Here is a 26579-nt window from a genome sequence, read left to right on the forward strand (position 1 = left end):
AATCATTATCTATAACAAAAGAATTATATTAAAAGCATACATGTTTATACTTTTGATTTTGAAAAAGGCATATGATTATCAAAAAGAAGCTTTTGCGGGGGATGTTCGTGCAATCCGAAATGCGGTTGCACTTAACTTCATGAATAAAAAAAGAAGTTTAGAAAGAAAAGAAAGGCATTTTGGTTAAACTAGTCAGGGACTCTAACCCCTAAATCCTCAGTTTCTGGGGGCACATCCCCCTAAATCACCTGTGCTCTAGACAATGCCTCGTGAGTCAAGGAGGTGTCAAGGGATAGAACAAATCCCAAATTCTATTTTAAATAGGATTGGCATCCAATGGATTGGACCAAATGCGATGGAATAAATCTAAACATAAAAATTCTATTATATATATATATTAAAATTAAAATTTTTATATATAGACATATATGGATCGGATCAAATTGTTTTGAATATATATCTATATGGGCGGGGTTGGGTCGGTCCAGATTGGTTCGGATCAGTTTTCTGAAAATTTAAATCGAAGCTGATTAAATTTCTTGGTTCAAGACTTTCCAAACCACAACCAAATTGAATTAAAAAAAATAAACCTTGAGACCAGGGATCATCCCATGAGACCAGTACCTCCCACCAACCACGACCAAATGGTCCGCTTGTCCGATTCCCGGATAGCCTAAATGGCTGATTCGGAACAATTCCAGCTGCATCCAACGCGGTTCGCCTAAAACGCGCGCTGTCCGTCGGTGCACGCGTTCTTCCCTTTTCCCTCCATCTCGGAACCTTCGGAGACCTATTAATTCCCTCCCCCAGTTTTCCCCGAGCTCCATTTTCTTCCCTATGGTGTGAATGCTTATTCTTCGGCGCCAGCGTCAAGGCGGGGAAAGTTTCGGTCTTTCCTCGTCTTCTCTATATAATTCTTCTCTCAAAACCCTCGGTCTCACTCCCAATAGCTGATTTCTTCTCCCTCTTGCCCTCCCAATTTCGTCTCCTTGAGGATTCATTTGCAGCCGACTGGGGATTTGGGCGGTGGGAGAAGGGATCAGGGATTGGGTTTTCGTTGAGAAGAGGGGATTGGAAGAAGGCGAATAGGCGATGGAAATGGAGAACAAGGTCGTCGTCTCGGATATGGGGGCGTGGGCGATGAATGTGGTCAGTTCCGTGGGGCTTATCATGGCCAACAAGCAGCTCATGTCTGCCGGTGGCTATGGATTCAGCTTCGGTATCCTTTTCGTCTCTCTCTCTTTATATGTCTTTCTATCTTGGTATATTAGGGCAGAATTAATGTATAAAGATTCAACTTTTACGTTGAAAAGATGATTAATCTGGGTGTTATTCTTTTGAAGAGTTTCCGATGATATAGATCTCAATGTGAGTTTCTATTATGGATTGATAAATTAAACTGATCTCGGATCTATTTGTAAACCTGTCCGTCAAGATCTTTGACTTACCGGAATTCACTTGACTTTAAATGACCTGTGAGGCACAAAAAGATTTGGTGCTGGAACCCTTTGTTGGAAATCTTAAATTTGGTTAGTTGATAAGGTTTTAGAATGAGTCTGCTTGGATGTAATTTTATTTGGAGCATAAAAACCGCAGCATGGGGTGATTTCTGGTGATGTCGAAATTACCTCTTTTTTTAATTGCTGGAAATTATGAGTTAATTAGGATACACGAAAGCCACGCTTTTCTATACCATTTTGGATTTGTTTTTGTTATTAGTTTTCTTAAATATAATTGAACTTTACTGAGGGTACATGAATTTCTGCAGCTACCACGCTAACAGGGTTTCATTTTACCCTGACGGGCATTATCGGCTACCTTTCAAATGCATCTGGTTTATCTGTGCCCAAGCACGTTCCTTTTTGGGAGCTCTTGTGGTTCTCCATTGTTGCTAATCTATCAATTACAGGGATGAACCTTAGTCTCATGCTGAACTCGGTGGGGTTTTACCAGGTCTGTTGTTTTATGCCTGTTGGCTAGAAATGTATGATTTTTTTGTGTGTGTTTGAGAAATATATTTCTTATCCTGCGTTCTCCTGTTAAACATGCAGATCTCAAAATTGAGCATGATACCAGTGGTTTGCATGATGGAATGGATACTCAACAGCAAACACTACTCCTCGAGAGTGATAATGTCTGTAGTTGGGGTAGCCTTTGGTGTTGGAGTTTGCACGGTCACTGATGTGGACATTAATGCCAAGGGTTTTCTTTGTGCATGTGTAGCTGTGTTTTGCACATCGCTGCAGCAGATTGTGAGCATCTTGGCATTCTCTCTTTTTTAAACATATATCTTTAAATTTAATCAGAAATGATCATGACTTCACTTTTCATTTATTTCTGCTGGTATCATATGCTGGGGACTTAAAATTAAACACAATTGAATGTAGGAAACTTCTGTTTTAAATCGTTTAACAATTCCATAGCTTATATGATGTATACTTCATTTTGCAATATAAAATTTGCTTCCTATCCTTTAAGGAAAAATGAGGGAAGACAACTTCATACAGTCTATTTTATCTAATAGTTGATTGACCAGATAAGATGCTAATGGTTGGTCCAAAAACTGGCTTTTTCGTTATTGAAAATGAATGCTCTGTCAACAATAGATATCTTCTTCTCTGGTTTGCGCATGTAGGAGGCTTAGCTCCTATCGCTACGAGGTCTGGAGAGGGTCAGATCTATGTAGCCTTACTCCCATGTGTGAAGAGACTCTTCTATGTTTCGAACCAGTGACACCCATATCACAATGGAGCAATCTTACCATTGGACCAAGGCTCACTAGTAATATGGAAATAAAAAAACATCTATTACATCACAAGCTTACATCATTTGAGAATAATACTATATATGTGTGTATATACATATGCCTGTAAGGTTGTATGTACATGCACATATTATAATTTGATGATAGTATAACACATAGATGTCTAAATGTCTAAATGTCCGTTGGGAAAATGCATACCTAAATTTTTAAAACCATAACTCACAATTTCAAAAACACATGTAAAATAATAATATGACAGTACATCCATGTGCCATCCAAATGCACCTGAAGATAGGCCTCCCTATTTTGATTTGTTACTAAAATGTTTACTCGCATTTTTTAAAAAAATAACATGAATTTCAATTGCGAGTATGCTGGCGTCATATTGTGTTTTGATCGAGAGACAATTGGTGTGCTTGCAAATTATCTATCATTTAAGAGCTTGTTTGGATAATCCTATGAAAATCAAATACCCCAAATCGGAGATAGGTAGGGGGAGGGAGGGAGTAGGGAGAACAAGTGGGGACAGTAGGGGAAGAAGCCTGAGCACCTCAGGAAGGAAGAAAAAAAAGACAGGTCCTTTTGTTGCCCAAAATGACAACCCAAGAGGGAGGGGTGAATTGGATTTTTTAAATCTTTTTATAAACTTAAATAATTTTTAATTAAAACTAATACGAAATTTAAGTTTGCACAACAACATGAATGATAAATAAATGTAAAAGATAAGAATAAGCACAAAAAAAAATAAACACTAAGATTTGATAGCGGTTTGGTGCCAACTCTGCACCTATATCCACTTTTCAAGACTTTCTTCTTGAAAATTTTACTATAATTTATAAATCGATTATAGATGCATTACTTTTCGAGTTTACAACTAAATCCATTTGATTTTTCTGGTAATCAACCAAAACCAAATCCGAGTTCCAACACTTAGGAACTCCTTGCTGATTTTCAAGTTCAACAAGACTTAGTCGGTTTTCTAGGGCAATCAACCGCAACCTATTTGTTTCACAGGTACAACCAAACCATACAAGCCAGTTGTTTTTCCACGGTGTCATCTATACCAAAAATCCTACACTAGATTTTCTAATCTCATGCACTAAAGAAAGATAGAAAATACATACAAAGTAACCTCTTCAAAAATTGGATTAATGTCGTTAAAGCTCAAGTTTGAATGCTTTGAAAGTTGGGATCTTGGTGAACAGAATTCAGTTTGTTTCCTTTTCCTTTTTTTGCTCGATCTTGATCTTGTGATGGAATTCAATGATTGACAGTTGAAGCTCTCTCTTTATGGATCTTTGGAAGCTCACTCTGAAGTGAAAGGAGGCTTTGAATGGTCACTCCTTAAATTGATGCTCTAGTTGATGCTTTAGAAGTGGTGTTTACTTGTATTCCTTTTTCTTTGCCTCATCCACTTACTCTCTTTGATCCCTCTTTTTCTTGTCTTTCTTGGGTGTTTCTATGCATTAATATCTTTAAAAACTAGTTGGAGGATCTTTCTAGTTGTTAGAGAGGCTAAAATAGCCATTGGGAGTGAATATAGTTGTTCTAGTTTTGCAGAAAAACTAGCCATTACCGTTGTTAGGCACAAACGGGTCGACTCGAATTCTTCAGAGGTCGACTTGTGATCTCAGAGATCGACTCGTGATCTTCAAGAGTTGACTCGTAAAAGGCCTGTTTTTGACTGCTTTCTATTTTCTTTTTGTGGCCATTTAGGGGTTGACTCGTTTATGCTGGGGTCGACCCGTCCACTGCAGAAACTTTCAAAAATTCTTCATAAAACTTCTCCATGCTTCTCTGACCTCTCAAACTCGTTGAGCTTTCTACACCACAAATTAATCACTCCAAAAATACAAAATTATTAGTATCATACTCAAATGTTTTGTCCTCATCAAATCAATCTATTGGGTCAACAATCTCTCCCTTTTTGATGATGACAAAATTTTGAGTATATACAAAATAAAGAATATTGTGTTTCTAGAATTTATTTATAATTAATTCATTTATGCAAAATATGAAGTAAATAAATATATGCCTTAAGAGCATACTTCATGAATACTTCATAAAATATTCAGATTAACCCAAGCTAATATATAATCAATTAAGCATATACTCAACCTACTCTCTCCCTCTTTTTGACAGCAACAAAAAGTTGCATTCTAAAATGTAGAAAATGCCAAAAAAATTATAGCAACTTCAAGTTTATCCCAATTATTTTTCAAGGTAATGAAGATGCAAGCATCAAAGATCAGATTTAGAGCTTTTAGACATTCGAAATTAATGTATCGGACCACTTTGGCTTCAAGAGAAAATTTTCTATAGAATTTCGGATTTAACAATACCTAACTTTCTCTCTCCCCCCCTTTTCGTTAAATTAGAGCTATTTAAGATCAATTTTAGTGGTGCAAAAAATTTCAAATATGAGAGTTGCAATTTAGTTTAAGATCTAAGCACATGATATATCAACCAAATAGCAAGCTTCAAGGTGTATTTGAGCAAATTTCAGAATTAAATTTCAAAAGAGGCTTATTGGAGAGAATCATTTTTTATTTTTTCATTGTTTAGCATTCTTTCTCCCTTTTTCGTAAAAGTTTTTAACTTATACTATTAAGTTTCATATAATCTCTCCTCCAAGTTTTCTTTCTCCCCCTTAATTAATCATTCCATTTAAAGTTTCATAGTTTTAAGAAACTTTCAGATTAATTATTTGAGATATATGTTTTCGTTGCATTGCAGCTCATCTTAGGTCATTAAGATTTTGAGTATCGGGATATAGAAAACACATTGCAAAGTATTAGATCATATTCATTTAAAAAATATAAATATAGAACTAAAATCAAATAAGGAGCTAATATTGATAAGTTTCAGCAAGTATCAGTGTATAGTAACATGTATCAAGGCATTAAGTACAAATATCATAAATTAAAGCATATTAGGCATCACAAATAAGTATATCAAAATCAATCCATTCTACCTAATTTACAAATTCAGATTCATTCATTCATTTTTCAGAATTCATTTTGTTCCATCTTAAGGTTTTGTTTCTTTCATATGTGCATGATTTAATTTCCAGCTTTTACAATAATTTCAAGTTCAAATCAGAATACCCTAGTATTGATTTATGTTTGATCAAATCAAGTTTTAGATTAGGGTATCTAAATTCTTTTAGATCCTTGTTGACCGGTAGTTATTGATCCTTTAGGAACCCTGATTGTCTTATTTCCATTAGCAGTATTGTTTTTAAGTGAACATGAATGTGCCATGTATCCCTTTCTTCTACGGTAATTACATTTTATGAATGAGTGATTAGAGTTAATTATTTTTATATCTAATTTCTTCTCTATATGTGTGAATTTTGACAGGTTAGCATTTAAGTCTTTTGATTTCAGATCATTATTTTCTACAATCAATTGATCTTTTTTTTTCGAAAACAGTTGTTTTTCTTTGGAAAGTTTATAGTTTATTTTTCTAAGTTCTTTATTTTTCTTTCCTAATTGTTCTAATTCAAAAAGAAGATTTTCAAAAGCATCTTGCAACTTATCTAAAGTAAAATCAGAATGAGATCCAGGTTTTACCTCATCTTCTTGTGCCATAAAGCACAAGTTGTTTACCTTTTGTTTTTCTTCTTTCTTGGAGCTGAAATCTTCGCTGTTGCACCAAGTTTTCTTCTTCTTCTTTTTCTTGCATGGCTCCCCCTTAGCCAAGGCTTTATCTTTTCATATACTTTCATGTTGTACTTCTGTATTTTACACTGTCCTTGGGAACCGCTATGCTGGTTTCCTTCATTTATTCCCCTAATTTTAATTATTGTGGTCAATATTGCTCATGTTGACTGCTTAGTTTTTCAGAACCTAGAGGATGATCTATTTATTGTTTTTGTTGAATCTTTGTTTTCTTTATCACATACTGGAATACATTTAATATACTCTTGCCCAAGGTTTGCCGTATCGGTACTGAACCCGTACCGGTGCCGCACTAGTATGGCGTACTGAGTGTCCGTATGGTACGATATACGGTACATCAGACGTACCGACATTGACGTACCGATACCGGTACCCATCAGTATAGGTACAGTACGCCCGATACCGACCGGTATAGCATACCATGCTCTTGCCTATGTTAGATTTTGCATACCATGATACTTTGGAAATGCTTTTCTGATATTTCATATATACTCTGGTCACTATGTTAATAAATAATCTAATGCTACTTTCATCTTTCTAGACCATCGGGTCTTTTCAGAAAAAGTACAACATTGGTTCTTTTGAGCTCCTGAGCCAAACTGCACCAATTCAGGCTCTCTCTCTTCTTTTATTTGGCCCTTTTGCAGACTACTACCTGAACGGGAAGTCCCTGTTGAAGTACCATTTCTCTACAGGAGCAACTGTAAGTTCTAAAATCTTCCCTTGGAATTGGACCGCTTGAGTTCCTATGAAATTGTATCCCAAAAGTAGATAGTTTTTGCTGCTGGTTAAATACTTTATGCTTTAATTTTTCACAAAATATAATTATGCCATCAATTTTTAATACCCAGCATGCACTAACTGACGACCAGTAAAAGTAACTTAAAACAGCATGCATAATATGGGACTTGTCTCCAAGACTAATAGACAGAAAATATAGGTGCATAAAGAGGAAATATTCATTCTTGAGGAGATGACACAGTTTTAGCGATGGAGACATGTATGAGGGATTAGGCAATCAAGTTGGGGGATAAAATGGGTGCCTTAGAAAATTTAACAGGATTTCTAGTTGCTTGCATAGGCCAACCGATGCTATATATCATGAATATGTTTATATGGAAATTTCTTGTATTTATATTACGGTTTTCTTTAGTAACTTATATAATTACACATAGGAAAGGCTCCTGCTTTCACACGTGCACACACTTGTAAATATGCATCTTTTTGCTTGTTTCTGTTTTTAGCTGCCCTATTAAAGTTTTTTTGGGCCAGCCATGATCAGATTTCTTCCTTTACACTCTCTTGCAGTTGTTCATACTCCTCTCCTGTTCCCTATCAGTCTTCTGCAACATTAGCCAATACCTTTGCATTGGCCGGTTTTCTGCAACATCCTTCCAAGTCTTGGGTCACATGAAAACTGTATGTGTGCTCATTCTAGGATGGATACTGTTTGACTCAGCGCTCACTCTCAGGAAGGTGCTAGGAATGTTGCTTGCTGTGGTGGGAATGATAGTTTACAGTTGGGCTGTGGAGCATGAAAAACAGGCTAAATTGTCTTCACATATCAAAAGTGCTAGTGGATTGGATGAGGAGGATGTAAGTCTCCTAAAGGAGAAAGTAAACAGTCTTCCTGAGTCAGATCTAGAGCTCGCACAGACGAAGAGTTGATTCTTTTATTCATTTTTTGATTTGTTCATTATTGTTTACTCAAATTGGTTCTTCTTTGCCCCCTGTGTAGTGTTGCTAATTATTCAATTCTTGTTAATTATTTAATTCTTTTTCTTGCATCAAAGCTCCCGGTTGACTGTGTTTTCGGGAACTTTTTCTTTTATACCCAATTTATCCAGGATCAGTGTGTTCATTTGTATTATACAGACAACAAGGGTCGATCCCATTGTAATGATAATTCCCCCCCAGGAAGACTCATTTTTCATAAAATTTCTTGTATTCCCTTTTAATCAGATGTTGATTTCCCTGTGATGATTTGGTAACTTCAGCTAGAAATTTTAAGTTCTGAAGTCCCAACCATGTTTTTCAATTGTGGAACATGTTGACAGCATGGTGTCCTCATGTAGAAGCTAGGAAATTATAGAACATCATACTGTTTTTGGGTCCAGGCTCCCCTTTTTGCACCCCACTTATTATGCTAGTTTGAAATTTTTGGGGCAATTTATGTTCCAGGTGGCAGCATATCTTTATTGCTCTATCAATCAAGAACCAAAATTTGGCATTTGGGAGAGTGGAAATGTTGAAGCACAACTCATCTGGAACTTAAACCTAAGGCCATCAGGTAATGACCAGGACCCAAACAATGGATATTAAATCAGATTACTTTGTCCATATGTTCTGAGATCAAACAGCCAAACAGGTACCATGATGATAAAAAATACTTAGATTTCATGCAATATGGTTTGGAGCAACAATATGGCAGGATATTGATCTCCTTTTCCCACCCAATTCCAAAGCAATCCTTCTTGCAAAAGGAAATTTAGCATCCTGATTTTTGACAAAACAAAGTAGGTCATGATTTTCAATCAAGGACTGATTTAGTTGGTCACTATTTGTCAATGAATAATTGTATTTTTCTATCATTAAAATATAAATTCTTTAAAGGAAATAGGAGAGGGAATTATCTGTGTATGCAATTTGGGCTATAATACGAAAAAAATTAAGTGGGGCTACCCATTTTACATTAACTCATTGCAAAAGGAGTTAATAATTCAAAATTAATAATGGATTATCCAAATTAAGGATCCAAACTATTGAACATGCTATATGCTACAAGAAAACATAGAAATCAAATATATATTTTTTGGTTGTTGCTAACTTAATTATCAAATATGTATCAAAATGGACTGTTTTAATAGCATGGCATTTTGCTTTATATATTTTAATCATAAAATCTAATGAATTTTTAATTTATCTATATTTTAGGATGCACAGATCATGAATGAAGTGGATTTTCAATTTATATATCATATCATATATTTTATCATACTTGTGTAATAGATACAATTTAATTTTTTACTGATTTGATGCGAAGGTCAGGTACTTTTTTGGTTTTAGAATTTTTTGTATGCAATTTATGTTCAATAATTTGAATCTTCAATTTGATTGGCCCATTATTGATTCCAAACATATTAACTCTTTTTACAGAGAGTTAACTTATAATATGTAGTCTAACTATTTTGTGTTTTCATATCTAGCCATGTATATAAGTGCTATTGAGTCAAGTCAAATTCCTAGTTTTACTAAATCCAAATCTATGCTCCTGAGGTTTCACGTCTAACTTTTGTTTTATATTCATTGAAGCCAAAACTTAGATCCAAATTTGAGTACTAAATACAAGTATCAAGTTCGCCTCAGATGGGATAAGTCTAGGAACCATTGGGTATTAAATATTGTAAAGAGTTTATCAAGTTAAACAATCCATGCTTTGAAAAATTTATAAACATCTAATACATTACACAAAAATTAAAAGATTTTTTTTGCATACATATCCTTCTAAATATTAAAATTTACATGAATATCCTTCCAAATTTAATTTTGTATGTATATTTTTAAAAAATACTTGTTTTGCATGTACATCCTGTATTTGATGGTTAAGTATATAACAAAAAGGGATCCTAAAATCAAAAGATGTGCCATAATTAAAGTTAAGTACAAGTACTTAAGCATATTCCAACATATTATTACTTTTTATTTTTCAATTAAACATTAAAAATATAGTTAACCAAAAAAATAACATATAAATATTATTTGTAAGTGTGACAAAAAAAATTCCTGAAAAAGAGTCATGTTTGCATCCAAAAACTTGAACATGTCTCCTGTCAAACACTTGAAGTTTTTTTCCTCTTATCTGGAGGAATCATTGGATACATCATCAAACTACCAAATATTAATTTTGATAGTGCGGATTTTCAGAATATCCAAATTGGACCCAAATTTGGATGTGACCGCATCCAAGCCCGGACGGTTTGATCCGACCGAAACCCTCCTTCCTGGTCTTTGTTTGAACCTGAGCTTCCGGTCTTCTTCTTGTTCTTCCCACCTTTAAACCCTCCTTTGGGCGTCCCCCGAAACTTTTAGCTTCCAAAGGAGGGAAAAAGGAAATGGAGGAAAGTATCTCTGAGGAGTTCAAATCCTTCTTGGATTCTGGTATCTACCGCCTGGATGGATCGAAGGTGGTCTTCGTAGATCCCGTTCGCCTCCTCAACGATTCCTACTCCCGCTTTGGGGTTTCTCCCTCCGCCTACTACTCCCGTTCCTTCCAATCTACGGATCGAGAAAGAGTGGAAGAAGAAGATAATGCCCCCTCGATTTCGAAGAAGAAGAGGAAGCGAAAGAAGAGGCCTCGCGATCTAAACGAGAGAGAAAAGTCCGCGGAGAAGCGCCATCAAGTAATCCGCCTCCTCTCTCTCTGTGTTATGTGTGTGTCTGTGTTTCTCGTCGCATTTTTTTGGTGAAGTTTTCATTTTTAATTTTGATTTTTACCAGGAAGCGTCTCTCCTCCTCCGCCTTTCCCTCTTTCTCTCTATATTTTTTTTCCCATTTCTTTTGAAAAGTTTTCATTTTAGTTCTGATTCCTAGCAGGAAGCGAGATCTTTGTTACTCAAAGCACACAGAGCTTTTCTTGAAGCTGCCGGGCTTCAAGCGTTTCTTCCGAAATTAGTCAAGTGCGAGGAATTTACACATGATGGTGAAACCGAAGAAAAGAATTTTATTGAGCTTGGAAGCCATTGGCAAGCGCCACTCTATGAGATTGCTCTTTGTTTTCCCAAGTCAAATGAAGGAGAAGGTCAGGGTTTTCGATTGAAATGTTAAGAGAATTGCATAATCTTGTCCGGGTGATTAATGTTTGAGTGGAAAGGCTTGGACTTCTTTTCTCATTGAAGCATTTGGCTATGTTTTTCTGATTGTTTGTGAAGCATGAGGTTTATAAAAGAAGTTTTAGATGAAGCAAAATTATAGCTTGTTGCAGTCTAAAATTTGGGGATCGAATTATTTCAGATGTTACGATGGTAGTGTCAGAACATATTTTTTATTTGAAGCATTAGAGCAACGAAGCATTAGACTAGTTAATGATTATGATAAAATCTTTTAATGGCCTTAAACCTAAAGAAAGGTCGGCCAAATCGTACTTTCCAATGGGTTTATGGTATTTGAAATGAGAAATGTCTCTATTGTAAATTACAAAATGACAATGATGCAATCTTTCTTCATGTAGATGATATATTGATCCTTGGAACCAACACCAACATATTAAGTGAAGTTATGTAGTTTCTTCCTAGTAACTGTGTTATGGAGGACTTAGGAGTTGAAATTTGTGAACCTCCTTTAGGACTTGACAGAACCCAGTTTCATTGCATAGAAAAGGTTCTTGAACAGCCTGATCAATTCAAGTGTGAATTGGTTGGACACACATGATCCTGCTGTAAAACTTGTAAAGAACAATAAAGGAGGTGCATCTCAACTGAACTACTCTTACATTGCTTTTGCTTGAGATATTTAGGAAAGTATACTAGGTCTTACATTTCTGATCCTGTAGGAAGACTTGATGGATATGTTAGTCAACAAGATTGGTTCAAATGGACTGTGTTACTCAGGGTCCTTAGATATTTGAAAGGAACTAGTAAATAAGGTTACTTTTTCAACAGTCTAAGTTTAGATAGATCCAATGTTCTAAGAGTATCTGCTCAGCTAACTGTATCGGAGACAATCATGACAAACCAGAAAATTAGTGTCTAAAACTGCTATAAAGCAGTTACGGTCCTGCAGTCGCAAAGTATCAAAAGAAAATAATCATCATAATTGTTATGGATGAATGTTAAAGAATGAATAAATAACAACTAAAATGATCAATCGTAATGTATTTGTTTGAAAATATAGAAGTTCAAATGGGTTCTTGTGATCATGACCTGTGACTCACTGTCTATCATGGTGCATCCATAGATGTATTTAAAAGAATTAAAATCTTGGTGCATCCATCAATGTGTTTAAAAGACTTTCTCACCCCTCTCCCAGGTATGATCGGTGCTCAAGTCCACTCTTGCCGGTATTTGGATGCTCCAAGGATATTTCCTTCCTGATATGGGAACTTGAGAGGTAGGATTCCATTATCTTGGAGTTTCCTTCCAAAGAGAAAGTCTCAACTGTGATGCAGAAAGTGTGAAAATGCAAAAATTAAAACTTAAAAGCATTCATGTGGGCCTCCTACTCCTTGCCAACTCACACTCATTAAATAATATATTTTAGTCAGAAAAAGCTGAAACATGTTAAAAATTCTTTTAACCAAAACAACTAAATTGACACTTCAAATGCCCAAGCATAATATAGTTTATTAAATAAAAGTATGTTAAAAATGCTAAAGATGACTTTTTTTTCCTCTGAACCTACAAGATGACCATGAGTCATGGTCATTACAAAGATCTTTCTTCTCCCAGCAGAAATTCTAAACATTTGTTTGCCAAAGCTTTGTCCTTTTGTGGACTATCATGAGTTTGTTATATGAAGGAAAAGACAGTGAGATAACTAATCAAGAAAACAATCTTGACAGTTCATGCGCTGAAGGGATAGACATGGAATATGTATAAAACACAGTTTGAAACTAAGTTGAAAGACGAAAATTGGAAGATTTGATTGCTAGTGGGTAGTTGAATAAAAGGTTTCCATGCACCACAATGTATTTGAAAACTAGTGGAGAGTGGAACTCTCTATTGTTCTTGTCTTGATGTACTAAAAAAGTGATTTTTCAGACTTGATAATGCTATGGGACCTTAATGATTCATATATAGAGATTTGATATGAGAGGAGCTAGGTGTAGGATGAAGAGGTAGTTCCCATAATGTGTTGAGGTGTTTTTGATGTTACAACTCCATCAATGAGAGGGGGTGATTTTAATGTTGTTCCCATGCCACCCTCTTTTTGCTGACACTTGATAAAATTTTCCATTGTTAATCTTATTGATGCTAATTCAAATGGTGATCTAGCGGCTCTAGGATCTAAGAGCTGACATTACATCTTTCTTGCCTATCATCTCATTTATGGACACTTTGAAAGCAAAGAACAACCGCTTGATCCAATGTTGACTTTAGGATCTAAGAGCAGACATTACAACCTTCTTGTCCATCATCTCATTTCATGGATCCTTCGAAAGCAAAGAACAACCGCTTAATTCAATGTCGAAGCAGACCACTTATGCTGAAGTAACATGCTTTAGCTAGTTACATTTTACGCCTCTGGATAGTCTTGCATCAATTCAAGTCCTAATCAATGTATCAAAAAGTGGATAGCGGGCACATAGTAGTCAAGGGGTTTCATAGTGGATAGCAAGTGATATGTAAATGGACTGCTAAAACATATGAATACTATTCTTGCTTAGTATCAAAGACAATATTTTACATCAACTTCATGCGAAAAATAATTCAAAAAAAAAAACCAAGGTCAAAGCTATAAGACATCGTACACTTAACACCATAATATTATGTTAACATCCATATAACTTAAGGTCCATAATCTAATGACAGATATCATCATCCACTAAACATAGTAACATCATTCATAAGATAAAAATATCTGCAATCACATAATATCAACTATAGAAGAAAATCTCCACAATCATATTACAAATTCACCAAGCAAAACATTATCATCAATAGATAATAGACTTCTCTAAGATCTAGACAAAAAAGTTAAATGTCAAATTTGACTATCCTAATGATCAGTCATCATCTGCTAGTACTGAGTGGTCTACTCCTTGAGCTTTAGAACTAGAGGTGTCCAAGTCATCCATCTCATCATATGCCTCCTTGTTCTCCTCCTCCTTGCCTAATTCCGCTGACTCAATCTCATCAATGTTTTGCTCTGATTCTTTGATTTCCTTCTGTGTGAAGATGAAACAGATCCAGCATTTTTAGGTCAAGCCTGCTTTGGTGTCCATGGTGGTCTGCCAGCTACAATGCATTGGCAAGGGAGCACCAAAGGGGGAAGGGGTTGAAGAGGGCCGCCGGGCCGCCATCTTCCTCACTTCTGTTTCTCCTTCTCTCTCACATTCTTCATTTGGCTAGTGCCTGAAATAACTAGAGCAGCCCATGCTTTAAACTCCTTGGACCGATCCAATTGGGCATTAATCCAGCCCTCTATGGAATAAATTGCTTGCTCCCTGGTATAGCAGTTTTTTCCACCGTATCAGCTGCTTCATATCCAAGTGCTATATAGCGCCACTAGAATAAGCATAGCCGTTTTGGCCGAAACTGCTATAGCAGCCACAACATCCAACTTGTAAGCTGAATTTTGCCGGAAGCTCCATTGCAGAGTTTAGGCATGCTAACATGCTCACAATTACATTTCATATGCATATATCATATACATTCAGCTGGTCCACTTTTTTTTTGCTTTTTGATAAATGTAAAAAAGTGGAACCTTATTGTCTTCATACTGCATATATTCCTTCAGATGAGTAACCAACTGATATCATCAAAAAAGATTGCTCTGACCATCTCGATATTGTCTTTGTTCCCATTTTTGTTCTTTGCAAAATGTGCTTCACTTTCTAGGGACGAGAAACTATATAATCTGCTAATCCTGTCTTAGCTTACCTATTCATATAGGTGTGAACTTCTTCATTTCATATAATACATGTGCAATAGGCACCTAATAAATTGAATGTGATTGATCAATTTATTTGTTCTTTCATTCTTGACTTCCCAATTATAAGTGGAATAGCAAAGCTGGAGTAACACTTCAGCACCCAATTAGTTGGAATAAGCCTTTTGTTGAGCAGATATAGCACTGGCTTCAATTCCACCTTTAGGGCAACTTGAATCTAGAGTATGAGCCCCTGAAAATAACTATAATTTGTGAATGCATATCCTTGTAAATCTTATCATATGATTCTTGGATATGTTCTGTTTTCCATATATAGTGATGTTTTCTTTTCAAACTCCTGACCTTGAGTGCATGTTACATTGACATTTTACCAAATATTATAGTATTCCATAACACTTTTTATCCTTGTAAATTATCAGATTCATGGCTTGGCAACCATGTTGGGAGGACAGTGGTTCCATTCTTTAATAACTTAATTAGCAATGAAACAAATGATGAGGTGGAGGCTGAATTCAACAACAGCCAGTACATATTACCTGGAAGAAGCTGCTTCTACATGGTATGAAGTTGGCGTTGTCATTCATTTTTTGATTATTGATTAAAGTGAAGTTTTAAGTTCTTTTCTAGTTTTATTCTTACCTTAGCGGGATCCACAAAATAAACCCCAAATAGTTGGGATGTGAGTTGTGTTTTTTTATTGTCAAGTCTGTATTGTCTTAATTTTCATTTTCATTTATACATTTTTCTGTGTATCCATGTTAATTTTGATGGTATAATGGCATGCAGTCCGACTTGAGACAAATTCGCAACCTCATCCCGGGTAATTTTCATGAATCAGAGTCTTGCTTGTAAATCAAATGTATTTCTACTAAAAATGAATTCGCTTTTGCAGCTTTCTAATATTTTTGATTCCTCACTACCAAAAGCAAACTTGTTTTTCCCCACTTCCTTATAACATGCTGGATACGTATCTTTTATGCAGCTAAGTCTGATCAGGGCTTTAACCTCATTGTCATTGATCCGCCATGGGAAAACGGAAGTGTTCGCCAGAAAGCAGTGTATTTTCCCTCATTTCCTTCTTGATGGTTTTGTATTTATGTTCTGCATGCAGATTATGACATGTATTTGGTCGAACTGTTTTCTGGTTTTCTTTTACGTTGCCAAAGGATTATTAATGCTTGAGGCATGTATCTTTATGTATGAACACATCTCTAAGGAACCGAAAAGCTCATAAATTTTATGATTAATTTTCGAAAATAGATGCGAGATTTCTTTGGTGCTTGCTAGATGAATCAAATACCATCATGTACTTGCATACTTGTGCCAAAAGTAGCCTGCGTGCTGCATCATGCAAATTTTAACTTGTTTGAAATCCTAAAGAACATTTTTTGATTGTTTCATATATCAGAAGCAAAAAAAAAGTATAAATAAGAAAAAAAGAAGAACATTAATTTTATAAAAGCCAGTATAAAGTGTTTCTAAATGTAAAACAGAATCTTCAGATTAACATGGATAAGCTTCGATCTTTCTAGTTCGCTAGCTTGTTTATGTGATTATATCATTTGATCACATGTTCTTGTTCTCAATGAAGACATGTTATCTAATTCAAGGTTTTCTACGATTAAATATACATTTTTTCTTTTCTTCTTTAAGATTATCCTGCTTCATCACAGATAACTACAGAGCAGGATGGAGATATGAACCCCTGGTTCACTATCTCCTAGGAAGAGAATCTCAAGCAGCTTATGGTATTTGGAACCTGTTATTTGTTGGTCAAAATATCTTTCTTTATAATAACTTATTGATGGAACAGGAATTTGAATAATTATTAAAATGTACTTTAGTGTATGCTATATGTCCTAATGTGTCTAACCCTGAATTTTCAATATTATGTGCATATATATACTTTTTAAATTATGTTGCACCTCTTTCGATACACTTATTAAGTATTATTTTTGAGTTTAAATCTTTTTGTACGGTTACCATACATAGATATTGATTGCTTTATCTTGGGGATTCTTATTTGGAAGAGTTGAAGTGGAATGTAAACTTGGCCAACCTTGGGACTATTGTTCTGCGAAGCTTGATAGGACCATCAATTATTTGTTCTACTTAACTACAAAGAATATTTTCCTGCCATAATTTTTGGTCATATTGGTACAGTATCTCACATCCAGGCTATGGTATTGAGATGAGACTGTGATAGATCTTTTTGTTGTAGGTTTCCTACATTACCCAACCGATACTTTCTGTACCTTCCTGTTAAAGAACTTGCTCATGCTGAAGGTGCCCTTGTGGCTTTATGGATGACTAACCGAGAGAAGCTGCGTATGTTTGTTGAGAAAGATCTGTTTCCTGCTTGGGGAGTAAGCAATGTCACACTCTGTTACTGGCTGAAGGTAAATTTATCGTACTGGTGTATCCCCTATCATGCTGGTTATTTTTTTGATCTATACTACAAGTGGTACACATTGAGATATTTTCTGCTTTCTGGATATGAATTAGCAGTTTATTCTGTCAGATTACAACATTTATATTTCTGCTCTGGTGGCTGAGAAGTTGATTTAATGCTGAAACATGATTTAGGTGAAACCAGATGGGTCCTTGATTGGTGAATTGGACTTATTTCATCATAGACCATATGAATACCTTCTACTCGGCTACGTTAATATGGAGGTGTTTTTTCTGTACACTTATGAGTATTCATGGCGGTTACTACTTCTATGTTCCATTTCATGGATGTAAAGAGACATTTTGTTTAAATTTTGTGATGTATTGCAGAATATTAATTCAGCGTGCACACCAGCAGTTAATTTGGAAGATGCTCATGTTATTATCAGCATTCCAGGTGTTCACTCAAGGAAGCCCCCTTTAGGAAGTATCCATGCCTGTAACTGGCCAAAATTTCCGAATGTTACGTATAACTATATGGTCTTCTAAATCTGCTGGAAGATGTGTTTAATTTTGAACCACTTAAAGACACCATTTACTACACGAAATCCCTTGCTATGTTTGAGCAACCTGAGCATGTCTATGAATTCCACATACACTGCATGTGAAGGTGGTTTTTCTATCATGCTTACTGACAATATTTATTAATTTAGCTCATTAATTCCTCACGTTTAGGCAGTGCAGGAACCAACACAGAGGGAAGTACATAATCAATTCCCACCAGTTAATCATGCTGTTAGAATTCACATTTATTATCATAAAGGGAGTGTATTATCAAAAGAAAGATTCAATATTATTCTCCAACAGCTAATCATGCTTTTGGAATGCCCATTAGTAGCTGTTTGCTCATCTATAGCAGTTGTATAGAAATTCCCCCTGATTCTCTTGCAAAAACTCTTCACCTTGTTATTTAGCATATCTACTTCAAAAATGTTAATTTGTCTATCCTTTATTTAGCTGGTGGATTTTGTTTTTCATACGAAGTATCTGAGACAGCATATATCATGTTACTATGTTCTTCACATAATCTAGTGTGCCCCATTGCTTTCTTGTGTCAAACCTTAACCATCTTAAGAACTACTATGGGATCATATACCAGGCACCAAACCTGTGAAATGTATTGAGCTTTTTGCTAGAGAATTGGTGGCTGGTTGGACATGTTGGGGCAACGAACCGCTTCACTTTCAAGACTCGAGATACTTTATGGAGAGACAAGAAAGATGATCTGAGGTGATGGAATTTATTGCCCTTTTTCATTTGGACAACTGATCTAAGATATAGGAAAGAACTATTTTTCATTCTTTACATGATTTGGAGGCTTCCCCAAATCACCCAGTAAAGTTCCTTTTCCTTGCAAGTTGCAATACTGATTCTGCTGGAATTTGATTGCATACTTGGATTTCCTATGATGCAATAAGATGTGGTTTTTGTTCTGCAGATGAGGATCTGAAGAATGTAGTCTGTTGCTGTATGAGAACATGAAAACTTTCTGGAGATGAACTGTCATGATAATCAATGGCTTTTTCCATCAAAATACAACTCTTAAGAAGACTACATGGAAGAAGAAGATAGTCATAACCAGCTTCTGTCAATTCTTTCCTGGAGCCCTGCCTGAATGAGCAACTCCAGGCAAGAGGGGATGCAATGAAACCTAAATGGCTGGTTGGTGGAACAGAGAAAATGATGAGGTCTAATGCATGATAGATTAATGTTCTTCAACATAATGATCCCGTATACTGGAAAGGAAATTCTAAAATAGAAGGGGGAATTTCCTGTTTGAAGGTTTGATTTAAAAATGTAGACATGTTTTGCCTTCTGCAAGCAGGAGCAATAAATCTGTTGTGTTTGGAACTCGAATTTGTTGCAGTTGGAGACCTGTTAGTGTGGTAGTTCTTTAGCTTGAAGTTTGGGGTTGTTTGGGTTAAAAGAGAGGAGAAAAATAGAAATTTTGGGGGATTCCTGGATGTTGGAATATGCATTTTAAATCTGATTAGTATCATATCTCATGTTTTTCTGTGGCTCAACTATTATATATGATGTTAATATTAACCTGCAGATGCAAATATGTGCGGACTGATGGCATCTTCTAGTATATTTTTTCATTTGCCGCAACATCTATCGACTAATCCCGAAGAAAGGTAGAGGCTTTGGTCCCGTTTCCCTCTCCTTTTTTTTTATCAAAATATTCCTACGTAACCAATATTTCAGGTCTGGGACCATGTATCAGTGACTAGCTCTTTTTTTTTTCAAGTTACAATTAGCATATGGAGTACATAAGAGGGAGTTTTAATTAGAGTGGATATACTATTGGACGCAATCTTGATGTGTATTGATGTGGCTCGGGTTCACCGTTTCTAAAATCTCGCCCAATAACTTAGTTCGCTAATCAGATGACGACGTATGTCCAGCGAAATCAATGGCCTATTAAATCTTTGAACAATCAGCGTGATTGGTTGCTGACCTAATCGGCAGGTAAGAAAAGTGTACGATTATGATACATCAGAAAAATGCTCAACTACTTGTTTGCGAATCATCCGATCCTAACTGTGCAGGGTTCCTAGTCGAACACGTTCCGACGATTTCTTGATCTTTTTTGTAGTAGAAGATCAGTTCAAACGTCGTGCCATGCTTCTCCAACTTAATTGAGCAGAATAGCTCGCCTGTCAGCTCATCTGCCTGTCAGATCGGATTTTGAATGGCAGCATGTATCATTCTATTAGGCTTTGGATCTTCATTTTATATTCACACCTAATTTCGAATTTTGTAATGCCTGTGCTATTAAATTGTTCTGTCAAATAATTTTATCCAAACCATGAGCAGCAGCTGACTCCGGTTTGAGGTGGGGGCATATGACTTCGGCTTCACCATAGGTTGCGGAGGGGAGCTATTCTGTGGGAGTCCAGGATGGCACCGAGGCGAGCAATGTGGCATCTCAGAATGATATGAACCATAAGTTTCCATCGAATTTCACTCGAAAAATTGATCTCCCCGACTTGCTCAGATCCATAGACATATTGTTTAAGAAATCTGAAGACAGAATTAGAGCAATTACCCCTGCAAGCTACTTCTTCGTATAAGATGTGTTAGCAATATATCATCTAAATAAATAAATAAATTTATAAATTCAATTAATAAAAAATCTTAAAGAGAATAATATACATGTATATTATTCGGCATCCAAATAATTCTATTTTAATGCAAAATAAAACTATTTTAGCACAAAATAAATCTATACATTTAATAAATTTATATCATACCAAGAGTAACACCATCACATGCTCATTCATACCCATCGTCTCTCACAGAAACCTAAATAGCCATAAAGTCATTGTTATCTCTCTCAGAATATTAGCCCCCTTCCCGTCACCCTTCTTATCCCCGGTAGAAGTTAATACTTAATTAAAATAATTGTATAAAAAAATAACAGAAATAATTAAAGAAAAAATTCTAACTCCTTGCTAATGGATATTTGAAGAGTCCAAATAAAATTGCAGCTTCTTGGACACCTTTCTTTTAATTTTTTTTTGTAAGAGGACTCTTCTTTTTTTTTTTTTTTTTTTTTTCTGATTTTCTACAAGTTTCTTTCCATTTTTTCTGAAATTTTTGAAGAAGGGTCTAACTTTCTCTCTCCTTTCTGTTTAATAGGTATAGTATGAGAATGATACCCTGATAAAAATTTAAATATAAATTTATATATTAGAAGAACAAATAAATTCTTCAAAAATAAAATAAAAAATAAATTATGAGTGGAATGTATTTAATAATTATTGATCATTTTGGCTCCAACATCTATAGATTGTTAAGATCCTTAATAGATCTGCCATAAGTGATTCTTAAAGGGCTTAGGATTTTAAGAAGAGCTAGTTGTTATGGATTTCCTTTTCCATTTTTCATCCATTAATCATGGGCTAGGAAGAGTTCAAGTAATGATTATATAATAAAAGTGACTATTAAGGAATTTAACTCAGGAGATGCCGCCTCCAAAAAACCTAAAAGAGCTTAAATCACTCCAAGGAAGATTGGCTTACATCCGACGGTTCATATCAAACTTATCTTGAACCCTTTACTTTTCTTTTTGAAGAGACCAAGTTACATTGAATTTAAATAAAATCCATTAGTTAAGGATGCGGAGAAGGTGAATTAAATAGCAGGTTCTTTGTAATTGATTTTTGGAAAAAAATATATCGGTAGCTAGAGTCCATGCAGATAATCATCATATACTAAAATATTTTAAATATAATCCCAACATCTATACCTGCAAAAATAATCGGACTTAGCTATTTTCACATAAATTTTCTTAGCAATTTCATTCCATTTCTTACTAAATAGTAGGCCTCAATCTTAACAGATTGATTTAGTTTTTTTTGAGTGGAAGTGGTTAACAATATGGAGAACACGGAATTGTTTTACAATATGGACTACAATAATGTTTGAACTACTATACAATCTAGTGGTTAACAATATGGAGAACATGGAATTGTTTCACAAATAAGGGAAAGCCAGCTATTAACGAATGAGTAGAAAGTAGCCTTCTGATGGGATCCGGTGCATTAGTGCTGGTATGATCATTCTCTCGTAGAGCACAAATTTAATATTAGACTTTTCACAAATATTTCTTTCTTCTAAAAGAACCCTATAGGGAGAGTCATGGTCAAACAAAATAATTGGTTTGGATGAGCCCACATCAATTTTAAGAATGTTTGGGAAAAATTAGTTGTTGAGGAATTTTCATGCTAAAAAAAAAGCTATTTGGTTCGTTTGGTTAGAGATAATTTGGCATGAAAAAATAAATCCCATATTAGATTACTATATTTCATATGAAAATAGAATGAGAGAGATGGTAAAATAAATGATGAAATTCATGCCTAATTTATTGAGAGAGAAAGTAAAATAAATACCACCAAAGAATACTTTTTTCTCACGCAAGATTACCAAGTGGAGATATTCTGAAATTATCATTGCTTCATATAAATACCCCTATTTATATTATATTAATATTATATTATTATATTAATATATTATATTAATAGTATATTAATTATATTAATATTATATTAGTTATATTATATTAATATTATCTTAAGATAATGTAAATATATTCATATATTATATTAATTCTTTATTGTATATTGATTATACTAAATATTAATATGTATTTAGTATTTAATATATTATTTATATTAATGTAATTTATATTTATCATATATAATTAAATATTATACTTATTTATTTCTATTAATTATTTGTATTTATAATTCATATATATATATATTAATTATAATATATCAATAAATGTATTAATTATATATTAATTTTTCATTATTATGATATTAATTATTTACTCTAAGTAATATAATAAATTCATTTATTCTAATTAATATATTAAATTCATTTATTCTAATTAATATATTAAATTATTAAGATTATTATTTATAAATAATAATATAATTCACATATTAATATATTTAGTAATGAATAGTAATTCTTCATAATTAATTAATAATAAATATTTATTATTTTTAATAAATTTGACATGGGATTTATTAATATATCAAAAATATATTGATTTATAATCAAAATATATTTTGGTATATGAATAATTTATTAAAAATATTTACTAAACCATGTAATATATTTCAATATTCAAAATGGTCCATATTGACAGTCTACATGTAAGTGGGTTATAAATGGCCAATAAATGCACTAAACAAAAATAATATCATTATTTAAATTATTTATTCAAGAAAATTATTAGAAATTTGATAATCTTTCTATATAAGATTATCTCCAACCAAAGATACTAATCTTTTTCTAGTACTTTTTGTGAGAATAATTTTCTATCAACCAAATATGGTATATTTGATTTTTAATTGTAATTAATTTTCTAGATTAATAATTTCTAAGAATTGTCAAATTACCCATAATTTAACATACCATAACCAAATGAACCTTTAAGGAACTTATACAAACATGGCCTTAATAATAAGTTTCTTCGTTAACATTTATTTTTATAGAAAGCCTGTAGGCAGAGTCCAGGTCAAACAAAATAATTGGTCAGAAAGTCATTTTTAAAAACAAATAATCTTGAGATGATGTGGCAAAATTATGGCATATAATCATGGATTATATGGTCTCCAGAGGTGGGTTGATTTTTCTCTTATTTTCTTGGAGTTTTTCCTAATCTTTCCTACCTAATAAAAAGTAAAAATTTTAATAAGAAATAATGTTTGCATCATTATTAAATTATATATGTTCGTATGAAGTTGTATGTATTTTAGAATAGAAAGCGATCTTGATTTTTAAGATTATATAGCAATAAAATATTTCTTATTTTGCAGCATTTGGCTATTAGTAGACCAAATTCATTTTGTCAAAGTTTCCATGATAATAAAAGAAAACATAAGGATTAACTTAAAATTTGAAGAAAGTGAAGAGACCAGGATAATTTTATGCAATTTTTAATAGTTATTTTCTTTGTAGCCATTTTCTCTTGTTATTATAGGATTTTTTTTTATTGTTGTTTGTTATTAGCGTCTTTCGAGATTGCTGGAGTTTTAACTTTTTAGTAACCTTGCAACTTTATTTGTTGCAGTGATTTCATATTTAAAAAATTTGGATCATATTAAATTATTTTTTTTGTACAAACATATCAAATTGTTATTCGATTTTGGAGTTTGCAAATATTTTTTTTTTTAATTGTTGATGGAAATGAGATTGATCAACTTCTCCAATTTATAATATAATAGAATTAGGTATAATAGATTTAGACAACTGATATAAAAAAAGTTTGGTTAACAAAGAGAACTTCTAACATATTTAGATAAATTTAACATATATAAATATGTTCAACATATTGAAGTAATTGTAACATATTTAAGTAAATGTATCATATTTAAAAACTTTTATTTTTAAAATCTTAATGATATTTTAGATGATTTTTTATTTAAGTTACTGCATCCATAGACCCCATTTTTTATCCCATAATTAATACCCAAAATTTCCGACGTTACTCCTTCCCAATCAACCTTTCAATTCATTCCTTTATAATTCCCATTCCTCTGTTATTCCGCCCCGTATTAATGTAATCCCATTTCTCTGTTACTCTTCCCCTATTACGAATAGGAAAAGAATAAGAAAAAAAAACAGAGGAGAAGAACGCAGCAGAGCAGCAAAATGGCTTCCATTGCTCCTCTCCTCTGCGGCTCGGTGGTGAGCTTTTCGGCCCATCCCTCCACCCGCTCCTCCTCCTTCCCTTCTCGTTCCTTCCCGCCCCCGCTCTCCTCCGCCTCCGCCACCCCCCGGGGCCACCTCGCCTGCCCGCCCCGGGCGGCAATGAAGAACGACGCCTCCGCCGCCGCCGCCGCCGTGGCGGTGGAGTTCGACTTCAAGGAGTACATGCTCCGGAAGGCGGACGCCGTGCACCGGGCCATGGACGCCGCCGTCCCCCTCGCTCACCCTGAGCGCATCCACGAGGCGATGCGCTACTCCCTCCTCGTCGGCGGCAAGCGCGTCCGCCCCATCCTCTGCCTCGCAGCCTGCGAGCTCGTCGGCGGCCGCGAGAGCCACGCCATGCCCTCTGCCGTCGCCGTCGAGATGGTCCAAACCATGTCCCTCATGCACGACGACCTCCCCTGCATGGACAACGACGACCTTCGCCGGGGCAAGCCCTCCAACCACCGCGTCTTTGGCGAGCCCATCGCCGTCCTCGCCGGCGACGCCCTCCTCGCCCTCGCCTTCGGCCACCTCGCCGATCCCGCCTCCTAGCCGGCCGACGACCCCGTCGCCCCCGCCCGCATCATCCGCGCCGTCAGCGAGCTCTCCCGCTCCATCGGGCCCGAGGGGTTGGTCGCTGGCCAGGTGGTCGACCTCGTGTCCACAGGGCTGGCAGTCCCGGTTGGCCTCGACCGGCTCGAATTCATCCACCTCCACAAGACCGCCTTCCTTCTGGAGGCCTCGGCGGTCATGGGAGCGATTGTCGGCGGGGGCTCCGACGACCAGATCGAGCTGCTCCGGCGATTTTCTAGGCGTATCGGTTTGCTGTTCCAAGTGGTGGACGACATCCTCGACGGGACCCAGTCGTCGGAGGAGCTGGGGAAGACGGCCGGGAAGGATCTGGTCAGCGATAAGACCACATATCCAAAGCTCATGGGGCTGAAGGAGTCGAGGGATTACGCCCGGGAGCTTCTCAAGGATGCAAAAGAATCGCTTTCACAGTTTGATCCCGTAAAGGTGGCGCCTTTGCTTCATCTGGCCGATTACATTGCCCACCGGCAGAGTTAAGAGTTTTCGAAAGCAGTGATAGATGGTTGGGAGTCGCAGAAGTCGGAAGCTACCTCGTCCTCTTGCTCCTCTCGGTTACAGGTCGATGCGCCGCAGTTCTTTTAGCTTCATATCTATCACTCGTCACCTTCTTTATGAGATGATTTTGAGTTTGATAATTTATACATAGTGATTAGCATGCTGAGATTACCACCAGTATTGGAATCCAACATCCATATCAACTTACTCTTTGCTCATTTGCATGTGTCTGCAATTGCTGATTAAAGTGTACTCTGCAGCATTCCTCTGTTGTGATTCTAAATTCTTAAATCTCAATTCATTCCTTTTGATGTCCAAAGGTTCTGTTACTCTGCGGCATAGTAGTTGGTAGTTTATTTCTTGATGAATAAGTTGTGTTCAATGCTGGTGAGACTAGGTGAGTGTGCAATAAGGGTAATGTTTAATTCTCTTCTGAGGTAAAAATTTTGCTGTGGGATGTTGATCCTGGGATTGATACTAGATAAGAATTCTAATAGTATTATGCCCCAAATCCGGAACATGATATGACCGTGTTACCAAGGGGTACAACCCAAAAAAACATGAAGCGAATGTTATTTTTAGCTTTCGAATTCTATCACAACAAAATATAATAATTAAATATCTAATTTTATTATTTATTATATAAAACTATAATTGGTTCAGAGCGTCTAAATCTAACATCAATACCAAACCCATCGCCCTCAATATTCAAAAGATCATTAGCTACAAATTTATAGTCAATAATAAAATTCTTCTAAAAAATATCGCCAAGCTTA

At 35.3% G+C, this 26579-nt stretch overlaps 4 protein-coding genes and 1 long non-coding RNA gene across 5 annotated transcripts; all 5 read left to right on the forward strand.

Annotated features, from left to right (window-relative positions):
• Nucleotides 1–703: 703 nt before the first annotated feature.
• Nucleotides 704–8385, forward strand: LOC103711312 (UDP-rhamnose/UDP-galactose transporter 2-like). Its single transcript, XM_008797411.6, has 5 exons — nucleotides 704–1219; nucleotides 1769–1953; nucleotides 2052–2252; nucleotides 6989–7150; nucleotides 7756–8385. The coding sequence occupies exons 1-5, from the start codon at nucleotides 1093–1095 to the stop codon at nucleotides 8113–8115; spliced, it is 1035 nt and encodes a 344-aa protein (XP_008795633.3). The 5' UTR covers nucleotides 704–1092; the 3' UTR covers nucleotides 8116–8385.
• Nucleotides 8386–10450: 2065 nt separating this feature from the next.
• On the forward strand, nucleotides 10451–19356 carry LOC120105052 (Methyltransferase MT-A70 family protein). Its single transcript, XM_039117100.3, has 10 exons — nucleotides 10451–10847; nucleotides 11041–11245; nucleotides 15474–15613; nucleotides 15841–15874; nucleotides 16037–16112; nucleotides 17276–17453; nucleotides 17641–17730; nucleotides 17836–17932; nucleotides 18581–18735; nucleotides 18944–19356. Exons 1-9 carry the CDS (start codon nucleotides 10560–10562, stop codon nucleotides 18727–18729), a joined length of 1257 nt encoding a protein of 418 aa, XP_038973028.3. The 5' UTR covers nucleotides 10451–10559; the 3' UTR covers nucleotides 18730–18735; nucleotides 18944–19356.
• A 400-nt stretch (nucleotides 19357–19756) lies between these two features.
• LOC148702877 (uncharacterized) lies at nucleotides 19757–20301 on the forward strand. Its single transcript, XR_015967254.2, has 2 exons — nucleotides 19757–19977; nucleotides 20058–20301. It is a non-coding gene; the product is annotated as an uncharacterized LOC148702877 (long non-coding RNA).
• A 4321-nt stretch (nucleotides 20302–24622) lies between these two features.
• Nucleotides 24623–26122, forward strand: LOC120107786 (geranylgeranyl pyrophosphate synthase, chloroplastic/chromoplastic-like). Its single transcript, XM_089924239.1, has one exon. It carries the CDS (start codon nucleotides 24679–24681, stop codon nucleotides 25267–25269), a length of 591 nt encoding a protein of 196 aa, XP_089780365.1. The 5' UTR covers nucleotides 24623–24678; the 3' UTR covers nucleotides 25270–26122.
• Nucleotides 25468–25785, forward strand: LOC149753124 (geranylgeranyl pyrophosphate synthase 7, chloroplastic-like). Its single transcript, XM_089924115.1, has one exon. It carries the CDS (start codon nucleotides 25468–25470, stop codon nucleotides 25783–25785), a length of 318 nt encoding a protein of 105 aa, XP_089780241.1.
• Nucleotides 26123–26579: the final 457 nt, after the last annotated feature.

The sequence above is a fragment of the Phoenix dactylifera genome, chromosome 7 (assembly GCF_051530095.1).
Source record: "Phoenix dactylifera cultivar Ajwa chromosome 7, Ajwa_hap1_PhDact_Kaust_v1.1, whole genome shotgun sequence".
Classification (NCBI taxonomy): Eukaryota; Viridiplantae; Streptophyta; class Magnoliopsida; order Arecales; family Arecaceae; genus Phoenix; species Phoenix dactylifera.

Coding starts and splice junctions, on each gene's coding strand:
- LOC120105052 (XM_039117100.3), top strand. CDS start 10,560: ATGGAGGAAAGTATCTCTGAGGAGTTCAAATCCTTCTTGGATTCTGGT. Junction 10,848..11,040: donor CCGCGGAGAAGCGCCATCAA/GTAATCCGCCTC, acceptor GATTCCTAGCAG/GAAGCGAGATCTTTGTTACT. Junction 15,875..16,036: donor AATTCGCAACCTCATCCCGG/GTAATTTTCATG, acceptor TCTTTTATGCAG/CTAAGTCTGATCAGGGCTTT.
- LOC120107786 (XM_089924239.1), top strand. CDS start 24,679: ATGGCTTCCATTGCTCCTCTCCTCTGCGGCTCGGTGGTGAGCTTTTCG.
- LOC103711312 (XM_008797411.6), top strand. CDS start 1,093: ATGGAAATGGAGAACAAGGTCGTCGTCTCGGATATGGGGGCGTGGGCG. Junction 1,954..2,051: donor ACTCGGTGGGGTTTTACCAG/GTCTGTTGTTTT, acceptor TTAAACATGCAG/ATCTCAAAATTGAGCATGAT. Junction 2,253..6,988: donor GCACATCGCTGCAGCAGATT/GTGAGCATCTTG, acceptor TCATCTTTCTAG/ACCATCGGGTCTTTTCAGAA.
- LOC149753124 (XM_089924115.1), top strand. CDS start 25,468: ATGGGAGCGATTGTCGGCGGGGGCTCCGACGACCAGATCGAGCTGCTC.